Raw genomic sequence first — 17750 nt, 5'->3', positions numbered from 1 at the left:
TATTTGGTTTGTGTCTTTTGAGTTTTGTACCGCATTGTCATAGTATCTCGCTTAGTAATCACCGATTGTTTATCATTGGTTAATTTTTTCGTTTTCATGTGTTACCACGCCCTGTTATGTAATCATCTTTGTAATATGATGTCATTTTTTATACTGTAAACTTATTTAAGGTTATTGTAATTTATTATTCACTTGCACTGCAACTGATGAAGGTCTTTGACCGAAACGTTTATTTTTATTAAATTTTTAAACTTTTTTTTTAGATTTCTTAGATTTTTTACTGTATATATATATATTTTTTTCGCTCGAAGTTGTCCGTCCTCGTTTTCCACAATTGCCTACAAATTTCATTACTCGAGGTTTGGACTACGAATCCTTTTGGATCCTTCTGGCGCGTGGCATCCCTGTTGGCTCGAAGCATCTTAACTTTATATATATATATATATATATATATATAGACTAATCTCTTACCATTTTCACTGAAAGCGAGAAATGAGTCGTCGATATCTTCACTGGTGGGGCTATTGAAAATGGGCCAGTCGGGTCCCAGATGGAGTTTTTAGTTAATTTTACGAGTAGCGTATTTTCGTTCGAGTTACTTACTCGTGTCTATGTAACAAATTAACGTCAGTTTATCATGCGTCTGTTTTGTTATTGATCATGAATTTCGTCATACCATTGTCAAAGTAGCTGTGAATCCATCTGAACTAATGGCGATTTACCTTTCTTGTTTTGTTTTCATGCCTTTGGATTCAAGCATAATCATAATTTATGCCTTTGATTGACGTGGCTACAAAAGGACCGATCTTAAAATAACGTCTTTACGTTCTCTAGCTTTATCAGAGCCCAAGCTGTCGTTATGTCACAGTCGCTACAATGAGGCTTCTAAAGTAAACGAACGCGATCAATATGTTCCTCTATGCGAGAGTGATGGATCATATAAACAAATTCAGTGCAACTCAGCAACAGGAGAATGCTGGTGCGTCGATGGCGATGGAAGAGAAAAACAAGAAACCCGACAAATTGGAAAGCCAATTTGTGATTCCCAGGGTATGTCATAGTTATCTTGAGCTTGAACTTGATAGTCTTGAACAGTTTTCCTTCGTTTAAATTGCATTCGTTTTAAAATATACAATTGTTCATTTGACCTTGTTCGTATACCAGAAATACAAGCGAACTCCAAATAATAGGCCGAAATCTGATGATCCATGTGTTACTACTCGCTTGTGTTTTACTTGCAGAGGCTGTAAAGAACTGTTCGTTACCTCCAGATCCTGGACCGTGTAAATCTTCAATGCCTTCATGGTTCTTCAACAGCACTGCAGGGGTGTGCTCTGCGTTTATTTATGGAGGGTGCGATGGTAACAACAACAGATTTAACAGTTATGATGACTGTCAAGCCGGCTGCAATGGTAAGCTGGAAGTTACCACAGAATAGAGCGAAGAGTACCACAGTTTGCGCTATTAAAATACGCCAGTGTCTTTTAAAGGAGCTACGTCACGGTTTGCGTATCTTGAAAAGTTTAGCCTTACAGTTACCAGTCTGCAATCCGTGTCAATCTTCTCCATCCTTGACCATCCTTGTTCCTTTGTGATTTATCATTATCTCTGTTGTGTTTTTCCGTCTTAGTAAACTACTATTTTAAGGTTTCCTTCAATTTAAAGGTAACTTCGTACGTGGCCATAATAACTCAAAATACCTCGACTGAACCCCTTTACATGTAAGTCCTTTCAAGGCACGCGAGTGTTTGCAAGCAGTTAGGACCTTGTCAATCAGTTAACATTCTCGGAATTTTGCTTTCTTGTACAGGTTTTGTTTGACTTCTCTCAGTTTGCTCTGGTGGTTTATTTCGTTTTCTTTTTTAATTACGTAGCAGTTATTAATGAAAGGTACCTCTGCTGCTTCAGGTCGAAATTTAACTTTCTGCGAGTTGCAACGTGAGATAAGTACCGGACGCTCTGATGATTTTATTCCTCGCTGCAAAGGGGACGGCGAATTTGAACCAGTGCAATGTCACCGTCTGTCAGGCGTGTGCTGGTGTGTAGATGAAATCGGCATGGAAATTCCTGGTTCACGAACACCAAGAGGCTTGCCTAAATGTAACGGAACAAACGGTAAGCTTGCTCCGACGATGCATCGTTTATAAGTATTTATTTTGCTGTATTTATCTCTAGCAGCAATAATATAGATTAGTAACAACTTTATCATGAAGATATCAGCCTAGGTAAGACTTTAGGTTAAAGATGAACAATAAGATTGTCAGGGGTACATTACCAAATTCATCCATACAGAGATCTGTGGCCGAGATCTCAGTCTTCAAGGGGACAGGTAACTCTCCTCGGGGACTACTTGTGTAAATTTGGCGCTTTTTAAATTTCATATCTGTTGGTTTTTGTGAGTCTTTTCAACTCTAAGCTAAATTTCTGTCTTATTTCCCAGGCGATACCGGAGGCCGACGAAGCAGATGAAAATATATTTCCTGACAGGAACCTTCATGTCAGTGAAAGTGTGGCAGCAAGGAATTTATATATGCTTCAACCTAACATATGCTTAGCATTTTGTGTTCACTCAAAGGCGTCGTAAGACCTGTTTCCTTTAACACTCAATTTTGTAACAGAAATATCACTTCATCGAAAACAGTTTCCGAGAGGAAGAGAAAGAGAGATAGAAAAAATTATTATACTTAGGTATGGAAACAATTTTAAGCAGGTCACTTTTTTTTCCCTTTGGTTTCATCTCCTCAGCGTAAAATAAGTCTCTAATGCTATTGCTTTGGAAGATGACCTGTTCTTTGCGGTGTAAATGTCACAAGAAGCTGCTGTATATAGCCAGTCGTCCTGAAGAGCTGTCACGAGAATTTTGTACTTTTGAATCACATTTAATTTCTAGTGACATTTGTGCAAGAAAGCTCCTGCGTGTGTGAGCCTTTTCAAGCGACCAACTGCATTTGTATTTATGTTGAAATTGAGACCACAATTATGGCGGCTCGCTGCTAGCATGCTGTTAAGTTGACGAGCCCGTAGCTATAGTATAAGTAGTTTTGTGTTTCTGTCATGAAATGCATCTGTGTTCCTCAGGCGTAATGGGGCGCGGTATTTTAGAGATAAAGTCGATAGATGGGACTGATGTATTTATCGTGGGCAATTCAGTGGAGGCTCTACCGTTATAGGCGGTCATGTTATTTCTGAGGAAAAAAAGCTAATAAAAAATATAACGGCAAAGTATCCTTTGTTTCTGATGTGTTTTCTTCTTTCGACTTTTTTACAGATGGTAGAGAGCTCTATTTTACAACCTACATGTAACGCTGTCTTAATTTCAATGATTGCTTAATAATTATAAACGAAGATTTTGATCGTTTTCCCAGAAATTCAATAAAGCCCGGTTCCGTGTATGACATATCCCCGTTATAAGAATCAATTCTGCGAGTCTCTTGGTACTTCGCTTGTAATAAACTTTATGTCCGCTTCTGGTTGCATTACTCGGTGTTGGTGAGCCTGCAGCTCTTCTGAAGATATCTGTACGGATCGGAATAGATTCTTAAAGGTCCTTCTGAACTCGGGCATTCGCGCATAATATACGATGGGATTGACAAATGAATTGGCTAGCTGTAGACATCTTCCAGTGTAATGAAGTAACTTGCGTAGTTGGTCAATGCGCACCAAGTAGGATATTATGTAGCTCACTGTTAAAGGCTGCCATGCTAGCACTGATAACGAAGTTACAATGAATAAAGTCATGGCAAGCTTCTTGTTTTGTTCGCGTCTGTCTACTGGTATCCTCGGATCCTCGTTTCTTTTGGCAATCCTATTGCCAAGTACGAAGATGGAATAAGCACCAAGCAGAGCATCAAGAAAGATGCTCCGATTATGGTGGCGATTTTGATGCTGATGATTTCGAAAGCAAAACCGCATAAGTAAACGATAGTTATCACTGCTGCCAAGCTCCATGTAATTACAATAGAGTAGATGTAAGCTGGCGTTGTTGTAGTTCTCTGCAGGAAAGGCCAAGCAATAGCGTATAACCTTTCCACTGAGATAAGAGTTAAGAACGATAACGAGGCCAAACCCGAAAAGACATGCAAAACTGCGAAGTTGCCTCAGTTTGCCGGTGTACCATGTATAAAATATCACACGTTATATACAAGGTTTTCGATTTCCCCAACTCCGACCAAGACGTCAGCAATGGACAAGTTGATCAAGAGGTATTAAGTTCGTTTGAGAGTTGATCTTTGTTTCCAAAACACAGCAATAGCAATTGCATTTCCAGCAAAAGCTGCTAACATTTCCATAGGTAATACCACAGTCCATGCTAACCTTGGCTTGTCCGTAGCCATCTGCCAAAACAAAGTCATGTGCTTCTTTAGCAAGATGTAATTGAAATTCACATACCTAATCGGTTTTGATGACCATTCTGCTCTTCCTTGTTTTGGACCTATTTTCAGTTTGTTATTTTAGTTTATTTATTCGAGGTAATGCTAGACCTCTTTTACCTTCACTCTTTATTTTCTCATGTTGTTAAATGTTCCAATACAAGGCGCTGTACGTAACATAATGTAGTTAGAAGTGGTTCATTTCTCTGCACATGATAATGAAACCTAATATATACCGGTATTGCAGCTGTTTTGCAGTTTGTCGGCTGCTTTGTCCTGTTCTCCCGTTAGGTCTTTAGAAATGATAATAATCTATTTTATTCTATTTTACTGGAGATTTCGTCGAATTGTTTGTTTGCAAGGTTTGAAAACTTCCAAAACCAGTAATTACTAGGATTACTAGTTTTAATAACTGGGATGACAGCAATACGTTCGGAGGACAACCCTTATATATTGTCACAAAAAGCAAAGAATTGTCATGAAGTTGAATTGGTATATAGGTAACTGTTATCACTTGGAAAGAAGATAAAAGCACGGAAGCGACCTTCAAACAAGAGTAAATACTCATCAGTCCGTCGGCTCGATCAAAGAACAGGCATTTTTATTTGGATATTTATTGCTATTAATAATCAATCTACAGTGTATATTTACCTCAACTTCTCACGCGTTTTTTTTTCCTTGTGTGTCGTATGTAGAATACTTGACTTTTGGGTGGGTCCTTACCTTCGCTCATGATTATAGTCGTGTTTAGCATTTTTGCGTTGGCAAACGTCTTTAGAAATTGTCATATACTTGCATATTTCATCTTTTTGAAACGTTGGACAAATACATGTCGGGCGGTGAAAGCTTTTGCTATTTTATTAATTAAAGATTTTAGAACTTGAAAATTGTAGACTACATGTGGTGCCTTGACAAACTCCTTGTTCTTATTATTTTATCACTAGTGATATTTATGCTTGATTGCGAGGTGAAAGCAACTTAAATCAAAGAAAGCCGCAGTGACGTGCTTGAAAATATTACCATTTCGTAAATAACCGAAGGTTAGCTATTGTAAGATTAGGTAAATATGCGTGGCTTCATTACTGAATCGAATAAACACAGTCAGACCAAGACACTAAATTGTACGACCCAAATACTTATGAATAATTATTCATCCATTTAAAACGAAAATTAAATTTGCTTTGAGTGATGTAGGTACTCTTGAACAAAACAACAAAACTTCGTTCATCTGATACAAGTTTAGCCAGCGATTTCCTCTAATTCTCATAGTGTAACGCGACAATATTAGTGCGTCATCAATTTAAGGGGTTCGTGAGTCATTTGCCCTTGAAAATTACTGCTTTCTTTGGAGCCATTAGTCCCATATTTACAGCTGTTCACTGAGTGTTGGCCCAAACCAAGAGGCGTGTACCAAATTAGAATAAAGCTGCTGTAAACCTGCCATTGCAGCTAAGTGTGTACTGTTTCAGGCTTTTTTCGAGCGTTTTCATTCACGTGGCCAGCAGCCATGGAAATTTGCTAAAACAAAAAGAAAGTATTTACATAAGAAAAGAAGTTACCGCAGTGAAAGTGTTAATATAAAAGTGATGAAACATCTAACCAATTAACGACGTAATGTTAGTAGACCTAGAGGAGTGTAATCACACAACAAAAAGCATTACAACATAGCCTTAGCGAAGCGCTCACGTTAGTGTGTTTATTTGTATTTTTTCTCGGTAATTTTTTTCATCGATGTTGGCGCTTTGTAAAACATAATTCCAATTTTTCTTCTCCTAAAATATGGAAAAATGTAATAATTCTTCCGGAGATGAGGACTATTATTCCTGTGAGCTACCAAATTTGGAGCTAAAGTTTTCTGCCGGACCTCCACCTTAGAGATTTGCGAATTAAAGCGAGCAGGAGATGAATCAGCTGGTTGAACAAAGGCAATCAGCACTCGGAGACGGACCAAAAAACAACAAACTGTTCTGTAGCAACCTTCCGAGGTTAGTCTGATGCATTGCGGAATTTCACAGAGAATTTTCTAGCCATTTGATGACAATAAAATTCGGCACTAGCTTTCGTTGTAAAACTTTTCTGGCATCGAAAGCCATTTAAATGCTTTCGGCGAAGAAAACTTGAACATGAAAGCTTAAACAAATCTCTGTTTGTGAAGTCTTACATACGAAATCCTTCTGTTCCAAAAACGTTAAAGGTAATAGTTTTTCTGAACCTCAATAAAGGAAGTTTTATCAAATATTAGTAGCCTCTGATGAATTATTTCAGTTCCCACTTTTTAGTTTTGCTGAAACGCTCGTCGCTCGATCGTGGATATGAACTCTTGACGAAACAGCCGCACGAAGGAAAGACTGCATCGTGCACAAATATAAGCTTACATTTCTGACATTTTCCTTTAGGCCTTCGCTTATTTTACCAAATAACGAAAGTGACAGACATCATTTAAAAAAGCCATTCATGTGTTCAAGTTCAGTTTTAGACGCACGACTCAACAAATTTAAAAGGAAGCGGAAAGAAAAATGTAAACCACAAACCTGCTACTGAATAAGAGCATCTCGACCCTGAAACAGCTCAAAGCCAGGGATGTTCGTTCGCTTTCTTCTCTACTCTCGCTTTTAAGAAATTTCTGGTTCCATATTGTTCTTTTCTTTTGCCGAATAGGCCGTGAAGGACAGAGAGCTCAGCCGCCAAAAGTTTCAACCATGTGCATTTTTTTTTTTCATTTCGTCGGAAAACCAATCCAAATTTAAGCTTAACCAATTTTTGAGAAAGGCTTTTACCTGGTACAATTTCGTTTGTTGTCAGCTTAATATTTGGGTTAACTGAGGTCACTGCGCGGTTTGAAATTGATTGTTTGCCCGAGAAACTTTTAACTCGCCGCGATCCAAGAAAAATTTTGATGTGTCGCTTTGCCAGATTTTTTAATGAACATTTTTGCGCGGTCTATCGCGCTTTTGACTTCATGTAAGCCGGACGAGATTCAATATATACATCTCAAAAGGCTATCGCCTCGTGCGACTCTTACGCTTCCATTTCGTACTTAGCAACCTCCCGCGTGCATCCATAACTTGATAGCTGCACGCTGCACGCTGCACGCTTACCATTTCTTAATGATAACGAATTTAAAATCTCAGATAGACAAGTGAATAAATAAACACATAAATAAAATTTATTTAAGGTTACAAGCTAAAAATCAAGATAACCGCAACTTACGCCTATCATACGTGGCCTCTGGGCCAACTTGCTGCAACACCAGTATGACTATACCCATTCTGTAAGTCAATGGGAATCAAGTTCTACTTCCAACTACATATGAAACTGTTCTTCGATCAAAAAGTTTCACCTGCTTAAATATTGGAATGTCAACTGATGTACTCTGAAAATGTCTAACGGGTGTGGCATGGGGCGAAAACAGCGAATATCTTTACATGTGATCAAGAGCCTTGTGTATAATGGGTACAAACATATCCCCTCAGAAACCTTCGACTTATTTTTCCAGTGTATCGACTTCAACCGAGGCCACTCCCAGCAGCAGTGGAAAAGTTGAATCAAGAACTACCTTTATCATTATTGTCATGCTTACTAGTAAGTTATACATTGCCGTTCTACAGTGGTCGTAACAGCATGGCAACACACATCAAAGGAATTCTTACTTTCACAGAGGTAAATTGTCTTGGGGTGCGTTCCTTTGGGGTGATATGGATGATCATGGTACATCAAAGGAACCGGTGAATCCACTCTGGTCACGGCTTCTTTGATGCACTAGCGCACTATGATCCGAGTGATCTGGAATTACTGATCAGATCCAGATCACCCCAAAGGAACGCACGCCTAGTTATATCTTGAGGAAAAAGATCGTCTGGACCAAGATCACGTCAGGGTCTCAAACTAAGAAGTTCGTCCTCCTGAGTCGAATCAAATTACTGATTAACTGCAGTGAACATATCCTTTTTCATGTTTCTCGGGAGAATTTGGTTTTACATTAGGAAGACAACGCTCGTCGATTCTTATTCAGTTATTCTTGTTCTGGTCATGGTGTTCGAAATTTTGTTGGAGGAATGAGGTAAATCGATTGCTTTTGCAATTGAGTCGAAGTGCCGTCATTAAATAAGAAGCTGATTTGAGCGTTATGACCGGCAAGCTATCTGGTGGAATCATAGATGTGTGCTTACGGCGTATCAAAGTGCACCTACATGTACAGGACCTATGTAATGACGAAAGTTTCATGTAATATATCACAGGACAGATGAAAGCACAAAACATTTTGAGAAATGTCATAAAATATACTGCGTTGCATAGGAAAGTCCAAGTAAAATGGGAAATTCCTTGGAGAATTTGAACTGGCAACCATACTGCAAGATAGGCAATCGCGCAAAGAGAAAACTCTTTGGAAAGGTCGAAGTTCTTTTTTCAAGCCTCGAAACAGGAGAGTTTCTTCTGCACCTAAGCCTTAACCAAATCGAAATGTAATTGGTGAAAATACTGGGCAAATCAATAATCTCAACAAACCAAACTGCTACATCTGAAATAAGAAGCTGATAGTAACCAGTCAAGGCAAAAGCGTAGGTCATAGTGATCGCCATTGAGAGAATACAAATGAGAAAGTTCGTTGTCATGTAACATCTGACACGGGTGAGCTTGTGCGTTAGAGGCCAGAATGTCCTGTAATGCATATCTAAAGAGATTGCCGCCAAAAAGCACAGCGAGAATACATCGCAGAGAGTCTGTAATGTCTGGAACAATTCATGATAGTTCACACGGCATTCAAGTCTATCTGAATGTAGCAAACCAAGTACGATCAGAAGGGCAGTGAAACCTCTGATGATTTCCGTAAAGGCAAGACTGACAGTAAAGTATCTGACGAGATCAAAATATCTTCTTATAATAACGACAAAAGCGTATAGATTTCCAGAAATAATAACCTATTTAAATATTTATGATCTTTAGTTATTTTACCTTTTGGCGAATCTAGTCCTTGTTTAAAAACACATTAACCCAACAGCACAAATTTTCTAAACTTTCTCCCAAGGTCACCTATCTCCCAATTTTTATGCAGATGTTCTCCTCGGTATATTTCGTTATTATTGAAATATTTCATTTCCAAGAAAGTCATCGGTAAATTTGGATTTCACCTTTAAACGTGTCAGAAATATAGACGAGAGCTCTATCATCATTTGGTCAAACGAATGAGTGTAAACTTCGGGAGATTTGAAATGTATTCTCGGTGACTTTAATTTATAGTGTTGCAGTTCTAACGAATGATGTAAATTTGTTTGAAGATAAAATAGAGAGGCACAGAATTACTGAGGCTCATGACGCACAATTGTCATACATAAAACTTCTCCGAAATATAACTTACCTTAGGAATATATGTCTTCCAGAAAAAAGCGAAAAGTTTTGAAAACCAAATAACCGCTTTTACCATGAATAATTACAATATCATTCTCAATGTAGACTTGTAATCGTTTGAAATTTACTTCGTTAAAAATAATTTTAGTCTAGCTCCAACTCAATCAAGGGGAATACTATAGAGATTTTGTATAGCTTGGGATGAAAATATCGATCTCCACGCATATTGGTTGAATTTCACCCGCTTTCAGGTAAAAATAATTAAGTCCATTGTTGACAACTTGTTAATTATTCAAGTCTTCACTTGAAAACCGTAACAAAAGACTGATAACACAGCTCAGTTGGGTTCAGAATGCGCTGCAATTAGGAATGAAAACTATAAGATGTTGTTTTGATAAGAAATCGGCGATAAAGGAGGAAACCTTGTTGGAAGACCAATTATGAATTTCGTACAATGTTCCACGGCCACAAAGTTGAGGCATGAGGGTGATTGCGGCTTTGCACAAGGAAAGCAACGCAGCTTTTTGGGGTATTGGTGTTGTATCGCATGATGCTTGATATAATGATCACGTCCGTTCACTGTTCTTTTTTTCTTTTTTTTTCTACTGCCTTAGGTTAGATTCTAACCAACATGAACAATGCAAGCAGCCAAACGCTTCCCGTTTAGGAAAAGTGGATTTGGAGCACAACTTTTATGTTGGAAAGCATAGCGATTGTCTTTGCCAATTCCATCACAATTCATATCTTCTTGAGACAAACGGAAACTCTGAGGCACACAAGCTACGTAGTAATCAACTTGGCTTTGGCTGACCTAAGCGTAGGCCTGTCGGCAGGTTGTTTTGGTGTGGAGAACCTCGTCTTAAGCTTAGATTTTATTTCAGAATGTGCTTCTATCTCAGAATGTGCTTCTATTGTGTTTCTAGTTGTTCTTTCTTTAGAGAGAATGCATACCGTTTTTTGGCCTCTACGTCATCGCATTACTAAAACCCGTAGTTACATCTGTGTTATTTGCGCAGCTTGGCTGTTTTCTTTCACATTCACAATCATATTTATCATAACCAGAAGCATATCACCTAGAAGCGTTTAACTTCCCTTATCTGTTTTAAACTATGCTGCCGATTATTCCCGACCAATGAAAATCACTCTTCTAATTTTTGCCCATATAAGGAAATTCTGCATAGCGCGCTCTTCGCGAACTCCTCGCGTGAATCTCTTGCAAAACAAACCTGTTCAAAATGGCGTCTAAACGGAAGAAGTTCTCGGGCATGATGAAAAAGAAGATTTGCGTCAAGGGAAAAGCATTAAGAGAGGAGGTTGTACTTGAAAGAGTTTCTGGTGAGTTGGCAGAAACATTCAAGGTTTAACTGGACTCTTGTGCCAGCGAGTTCGGATCGGTAAAACATTGTAGCAGTCTGTCCGTAATATAAATAAAGAGATCAAGTGAGAGAGTTTTTGATTTATTTAGTGAACAAGCGAAGTTCTTTCGCGACAAATACGCGGTACTTAGGTTAGGTGGTATGAATATGTAAGGGACGTATGAAAAAGTGAGGAAGTTAGGAAGATTGTTCAGGACAGTTGCAAAGATGGTGATATTGTACGGTCGATCGTTTCGTGTTATCTGGAATTTAATAAGCGCTACAGTTTGAAGTATGTCATGGAAGTTCAGAGAAATGGCAAGGCAAAATGTCAGAGGTTAAGTATCATCCATATACCCCAGAGGATAAGGTTTTCTTTGTTAAAGTTTGGGTCTGCTGCGGCTCTTAGTCTTCGAAAACGGCTTCGTAAAGTTCTAGATCTCCATATGTAGTCGAACGTCCAGCCACCTGTTGGATTGCGAAGCAGATCACAGCGGATCTATCTATTAAGGAACGAGTAAAACGGATACGTATAGGATATTTTATGGCTAGCCAGCATTTCGAAATGAATTACACATCGGCCAAATGAACATTTGTCATGTTAAGCGTACTTTTTTGTATAACAAAATAATGGTCTTTTAACAGGAAATTAAGAATAATATATGCTTAGCTCATGAAACCGATGGGACGTGTCCGTTTTACTGACTGACGAACGAACGAACGAATAGACGGACGGACGGACGGACGGATGGATGATGGATGGATGGATGAAAAGTATTTATTAAAAAAGTCAGGCACAGCATACGTGTGAAGGGTTAACATGTCAACTTCAAACTGAAAATTCAATGACGAGGAGTACATTAACTTATAAATAACATGAGTCGAAGCATGATAAACTGGTTTTATAAATCTTATTTGAAATACCTCGTTTCATAAGCTGCCCGAAATAGATAAGATGCTGTTAGGTTATGAAAATATTTTCATATATTTCTTGTATCGAAAAGGACATTCGTGTTATTGATATTTCAGCTGGTGAAAGTAGAAATACTTCTGACTAGTGCTCTGAGTTCTCAGGGGTTTACCGGCTTATCCCTGGTTTCAGTAGAATGAAGTGTCCGCCCCCACCCCCCCCCCCCCCAAAAAAAAAAGAAAGAAAGAAAGAAAAGAAAAGAAAAAAGTGGATTATTTTCTCTGAAATCATAGGAACATCACCTTCTGCTTGGTTTCTTTTGGCTATCTATAATTTCTTATATTCCAACACGTCCCTCGCGCGCGATTGGTGTAATCTCCTCACGTGACTGAATATGCCCTAGCTAAAACTGGGTAATATCTCAGAGATATTGTTTTTATATCCAATTCTTAAATATATGAAAATCAAGCTGCTTATTGATTCCAGATGCAATGAGAGTGTCTGAGGATTGCCTGTCTTTGGACAAGACGGACGTTTAAGAACATCAAGGAGAAGGTAGAAAGGCAAAGGTAAGACGAAATCTCACTAAAACAAAAGACATTGGTTGTTAAATAGATCTACCTTTAACTATCCCCAAAGTTTGGTTACAACATACCGGCCAACAACCTGGATTTAATTTTACATTCCCCTAGGTTATTTTATCGTGTTCTGTCCCGCTTTATAATTTGCAAAATGAATTCGTAAGTGTCGCGATCATCTCATAGTTTTCCCGTTACGATAGAGAGACGACTTGCATTATAACGCAGTATCACCGTCTCCTTTTTGCCGCGCGCGCAGATTAGTACAAAACTTCAAATTGACATCGCGGTACTGAAACGGGTTTCCCACGTACACTTCAAATATGAGACCCCCATTTGCACAGTTGCACAGTTCAGACATCTGTTACTCTACACTAGTTCATCTTTACAAGCTATTTAATGTAAAAATGAGCTTTAAGTCGGCGATGGAAGGGAGGCACCGCGCTAGACAGCTCACGCGAGATGGCGAAACCGCTTGTTCTGCGGCATTTTGTAATAACTACGCATTTTGTAATACCTTACGCATTTTGTAATACCTTACGCATTTTGTAATAAAAGTTGCAGCATTTTGTAATTACCTGCAGTATTTTGTATTAAATGCAAACGACGCATTTTGTAATAAGAGCTGCAGCATTTTGTTATAAACGTCAGTCTACGCAATTTGTAATAACGTGGTGACGCAAATTGTCATAAGTCTCTTCACACGATAATTTCACCAAGCATACAGATTGGCTGGATTCCCTTCAACACCAACCTGATGGAAAATCAGTTATTATATTATTGCAGGATTTTTTAAACTGAATATGAGTACAGTATCTGCATGGGTATTTGTACAGTAGATGCACGCGATTTTTTAGATAAGTTCTTTTTTCTCACTTTTGTCCGGGTCGTGGAATCAAGTTAGGTTCACGAAAAAGAAAGTAATAAAACGTCAACATTTGCGTGACAATGGGTGGAACTATTTCACCTGGTGGTATTCCATTCTCCATTATGAAGATTTAGGAAATTTTTAAGGAATTGAGAATTTTATTTTCCAAAATTTATACACCTCTCAGACTAAAATTATGCCACATGCTTATTGAAAATATAGATTTGCATAGAAGTATGTGGGTTGTTTAGCTCCCAATATCTGCTAAAAAAAGAGCACTTGACAAACTATATGAAGCCAGTGTTGAAGGGAATCCAGCCAATCTGTATGCTTGGTGAAATTATCGTGTGAAGAGACTAATTACAATTTGCGTCACCACGTTATTACAAATTGCGTAGACTGACGTTTATTACAAAATGCTGCAGCTCTTATTACAAAATGCGTCGTTTGCATTTAATACAAAATACTGCAGGCAATTACAAAATGCTGCAACTTTTATTACAAAATGCGTAAGGTATTACAAAATGCGTAGTTATTACAAAATGCCGCAGAACACCGCTTTTCAAAAAGTCAGTTTTTGATGAAGTTAAATTTGTCTCAATTCGTCGACAATCAAGAAACAACATGGCGTGCCAATATCCATAACAATTTCTCTCGCGTACTAGGAGTTTAATTTTACATTCTCCTAGGATATTATTTCGTGTTCCACGTCGCTGCTATTTTCTGTTTATGAGAATGCCCTAGCGGGATATAAACGTTATATAGTAACCAAATAAATATCGAGGCTTCCATGCATTGGAATAAGGGCACTCTTCCATCGCCTGAAAGCAAACAGGACAAAATCACACATTTTTGCAGCTGCTGAGGCAAAAAACAAAAAATAAAATAAACTTATATGAAATATTCCTTGCACTGTTAGTGATCAGTGAACGTCGCCCCATGTTTTCGCACAGTTGCACAGTTCAGACATCTTTAACTCTACACTAGTTCATCTTTACGAGCTATTTAAGAGTCATACTCAGTTATTTTCGATTTATATAAAAAGGTCGCGGCCACGGTATCTCGCCGATTTTGCTGAGATTTGGCTTGCTGGCTTGTTTAAGAGTCCTAACAGCGAAATGGATGTTAAAAAGTTCCAATTCTTTTTACTTTGGAAAATATCGAGAAAGCCGATTTCGAGTGACCTTGGCGGCCCGCCAATATCGCGGATCGAAGGAGTTCTTGTTACTTCAATCTTGATCCTGCCATCGTAAGTTCTCGACAATTCTTGTAACAGACATGAAGAACTATCCTTCTTTGTCTTATTTATTAAAATAAATCCGTAAAATGATAAGTTTGAACGACGAACGACCAAGAAGCTCGAAGTTATGTTTACGTCGCTTTTAATAGCCGCAAATTTACTGTAAATTAGGAGGCTGATCTCCATTGTTATCTCGATTAAGAACTAGCCATTTACCCTGAACACAGCTTGTTTATTGAATAATTGATTCCCTTAATAAAAAAAAATAGGGGAAATTTAACGGTGGATATAAAAAAATTATAGCACCAGTGACAGTCTCAACAGTTCAGCCATTGCTGAAGACGAGTCCGTTTAGGGAATACGGCAGATGTTAATTGAGAGATATGAAAAAAGCTATTCCTGTCGTCTAAATGAAGTTATTTTCATGTTTCTTGTTTATATGGTACAAATACCCTACGTCTTAAGACATGTTAAAAAAAATGTTGATACGGGATTTCTGGAGAAATCTTGAACTGACATGAATCATTTTGTTGTTAACTTGTAAACATTCTTCATAACACCCACTCGATTTACTATTTCCAAATCAAACTATTTTAGAAATCACCCAGAACATAGGAACTCAATTTTCATTTCCAATATCGAAAAAAAAAAACTGTTTATCTTATCCAGATTACGTGGCTACAAACTATCGCGGAAATACCGACCGACATAATTTCAATCACTGTTGAGTACAAAAATGCAAATTGCGTCACGTTTCAAATTAAGTCCTCTTAAACTCCTCTTTGTACTCCCCTTTCTCTAGATGGCATATAAAAATCACCCACCTTAGCTTCTATTGTGAAACAGTTGTGTATCCCAGTAGAATTTGAAGCCTGAACGATGAACGTCGTGGACATAACGAGGATGACTGATTGACAAACTGATGTGAAATGAACATCCTTTCCCGTTCGCTAACTTGCAGCGCGCATCCGCTAATTAAGTTTATTCACTCAATCCTACCGTGAACAGGGTGAAGAATTTTCCTTGCTGTGGTTTGAATTAAGGTAAGTGGTTTTATTTCATTTCTATCTTTATTTCTTTAGCAATATTACCCGTACCCTCAGCGTACCTCAGAAGCGTTTTTGCTTTTAAAAGGGTAACAGAACAAAAGTTGAGCTCAAATTGATTACTTGATAACTGAATTGCTCGTGGAGATTCAATGCAAATTTGTGCTTCTTGATTTTCATTTCAGAGCTTTTGATTTGCTCATCGATTTCCAGTTCTGAATGGCTTTCATCGACACAAAGATAATGTAACAATGGTTAGATGTGGGTTTTCAAAGTTTGTTACGGACAGCTGCGGACAAAGCATAGCATCAAGCGAGTGCGTATCGCTTTTACAATGCACCAGAGATGTAAGGCCACATCTCAAAGGTTTCAACGTTATAGATGCTTCGCTTAAAGCGAAATTCAGCTTCTTTGGGCAAGAGCAGGTACTGATTCTAATTACTTATATATCTATTTCATTGTAAACATTTTCGCGCCATAATTTGATGTTCTATACCCGCTGTATCGACGGTTCCTAGAAATACGACTTATCCTTAGCGCCCGCTAATCTGGGTTTTAAGCTGGGAAGTGACTTGAAGCGGAATATTCTTGAGTGGATAATCTTCGTCTGGGGAAAGGACATCCTGCCGTTCACATAGTTGACATTAAGAATCAAACTAAGCGGACCAATAGAAGAGTACGATACGACTTATTACACTGAGGGTGACCACGTTTCTTTTTCTTTTTTCTTTCTTTTTTCTCGATCGTACCTACTCTCTGATGCGACAGGGAATTTTGCCTGGGCTGATCGCTGTGCATCACTTTTTTGCGCAATTCTGCCTTGCTCAAAGTTTTATTTTTGCTTTTGGTATATACCCCACTATACGTTTCTAACGGTACTTCCCTTATTACAAGTATATGCTTTTTGCAGGCGTTTTCAACTTACTGCAGGGAACTATGTGACAGTGGCAAGACAAATGGAAATTCCTCGAGATGTTGATGGTCAGAGACAATTCTTACACGAAGAGGTTTTGTTCTCCACGCAAATTCAAAGTTTCTTTTCACGCCGGGCAAAATGCGAAAACTCAGAAGCCCAGTCAGTTTCCGACCAAGACTATGAAGCAGCTGAAGAAGCGCTGGCAACCTTACGAAATGTAGAGGAGCACATATAGCCCAAGAACCCGGTCATGTACGACGATTACAATCTTTGCGAACTCGTCACTTCACAGAAGCTAAGTAAATTAAAAATCAGTAAACTAAGAGAAATTTGTCACTCGTTTAAACTGGAAGTGCCTGTTCAACAAGGAAAACGAAAAGCTGCGTTTGTTGGTGCGTTAACCGCCATTTTATCGGAGTGTTCCTGCTACCACTCAACCACGTCTTCTGAGAGCCCATGATATAAGAGTTGCATTGTGATAACTTGCAAAACAACTTGCCTTAGAGTTTTGCAAAACTTTATTTTTGTTTCCTCATTAAGAGTTACCTTTCGCTGTAGTTACATTTTGCTGTAGAGCAGACGGACATCCGCGGCCTAGCTGTGAACTAGCTAGGTGTAGCTAAGCGCATTCACCACTACAAAACAACAACAACAACAACATTTTGGCCCTCCCTTACACCCCACTCCGAGCCATCAAAAAATGTAGATTTACAACTAGATGGAAAGTATCATCTTACCGTTTCTTCGGTCATTAATAAACCATCAAGTTTGAACAACTTAGATCCTTCTAAAAGATAACGCCGTGCTAGTTATACCTTGAAATTGACAGTGCGTGTTTTACACCCAGTCCGTAGTCCGCAGTCCACAGTCGGCAGCCCATATTTTACACTGACCGTATCTCCATACCAACTTTACGGTATCATATCATCGTTACTAATATTATAAATAAACTTCCAGTTCCGCCAAAAAATACTTGTAAAACGTGCTACTCGATACTACTGTAACTGTTAAACCTAAAAATCGGTTTCATTGACTTAGATATAGCATTTGCACACTTCAGATGACCAAATGAATAAATTTAATTAGTGATATGGCGCGCCTCACGATGTTCATTTCACATT

General features: G+C 38.4%; 2 protein-coding genes and 2 pseudogenes across 6 annotated transcripts in view; 2 read left to right on the top strand and 2 right to left on the bottom strand.

Moving 5' to 3' along the window:
- The window catches only part of LOC110054997 (uncharacterized), a 35360-nt gene extending 32135 nt beyond the window's left edge, over window positions 1–3225 (top strand). For all 4 annotated transcript variants that reach the window (XM_089277467.1, XM_089277466.1, XM_089277465.1 and 1 more), the window contains exons 37-40: window positions 835–1050; window positions 1242–1412; window positions 1909–2115; window positions 2441–3225. In XM_089277467.1, coding sequence (XP_089133593.1) covers window positions 835–1050; window positions 1242–1412; window positions 1909–2115; window positions 2441–2469 — 623 coding nt within the window. In that variant the 3' untranslated portion in view covers window positions 2470–3225. The remainder of the gene's footprint in view (window positions 1–834; window positions 1051–1241; window positions 1413–1908; window positions 2116–2440) is intronic.
- A 52-nt stretch (window positions 3226–3277) lies between these two features.
- LOC149098280 (adenosine receptor A3-like) lies at window positions 3278–4343 on the bottom strand (annotated as a pseudogene).
- A 4035-nt stretch (window positions 4344–8378) lies between these two features.
- On the bottom strand, window positions 8379–9792 carry LOC149098279 (uncharacterized; annotated as a pseudogene).
- Window positions 9793–15380: 5588 nt separating this feature from the next.
- On the top strand, window positions 15381–17720 carry LOC149098278 (uncharacterized). 2 transcript variants are annotated; one of them, XM_089277937.1, is made up of 3 exons: window positions 15381–15710; window positions 15899–16029; window positions 16624–17720. In XM_089277937.1, the coding sequence occupies exons 2-3, from the start codon at window positions 15965–15967 to the stop codon at window positions 16862–16864; spliced, it is 306 nt and encodes a 101-aa protein (XP_089134063.1). In that variant the 5' UTR covers window positions 15381–15710; window positions 15899–15964; the 3' UTR covers window positions 16865–17720. The 2 variants fall into 2 exon arrangements, with proteins under 2 accessions (XP_089134063.1, XP_089134064.1); XM_089277938.1 differs by having other exon boundaries at window positions 15393–15710; window positions 15899–16138.
- The last annotated feature ends 30 nt before the right edge of the window (window positions 17721–17750 follow it).

This window comes from Orbicella faveolata, unplaced genomic scaffold (assembly GCF_042242905.1).
Source record: "Orbicella faveolata isolate gen_17 unplaced genomic scaffold, um_ofav_v1 contig_46, whole genome shotgun sequence".
Lineage (NCBI taxonomy): Eukaryota > Metazoa > Cnidaria > Anthozoa > Scleractinia > Merulinidae > Orbicella > Orbicella faveolata.
The sequence above is the reverse complement of the archived record's forward strand: the minus strand, read 5'-3'. Positions and strand labels throughout refer to the sequence as shown.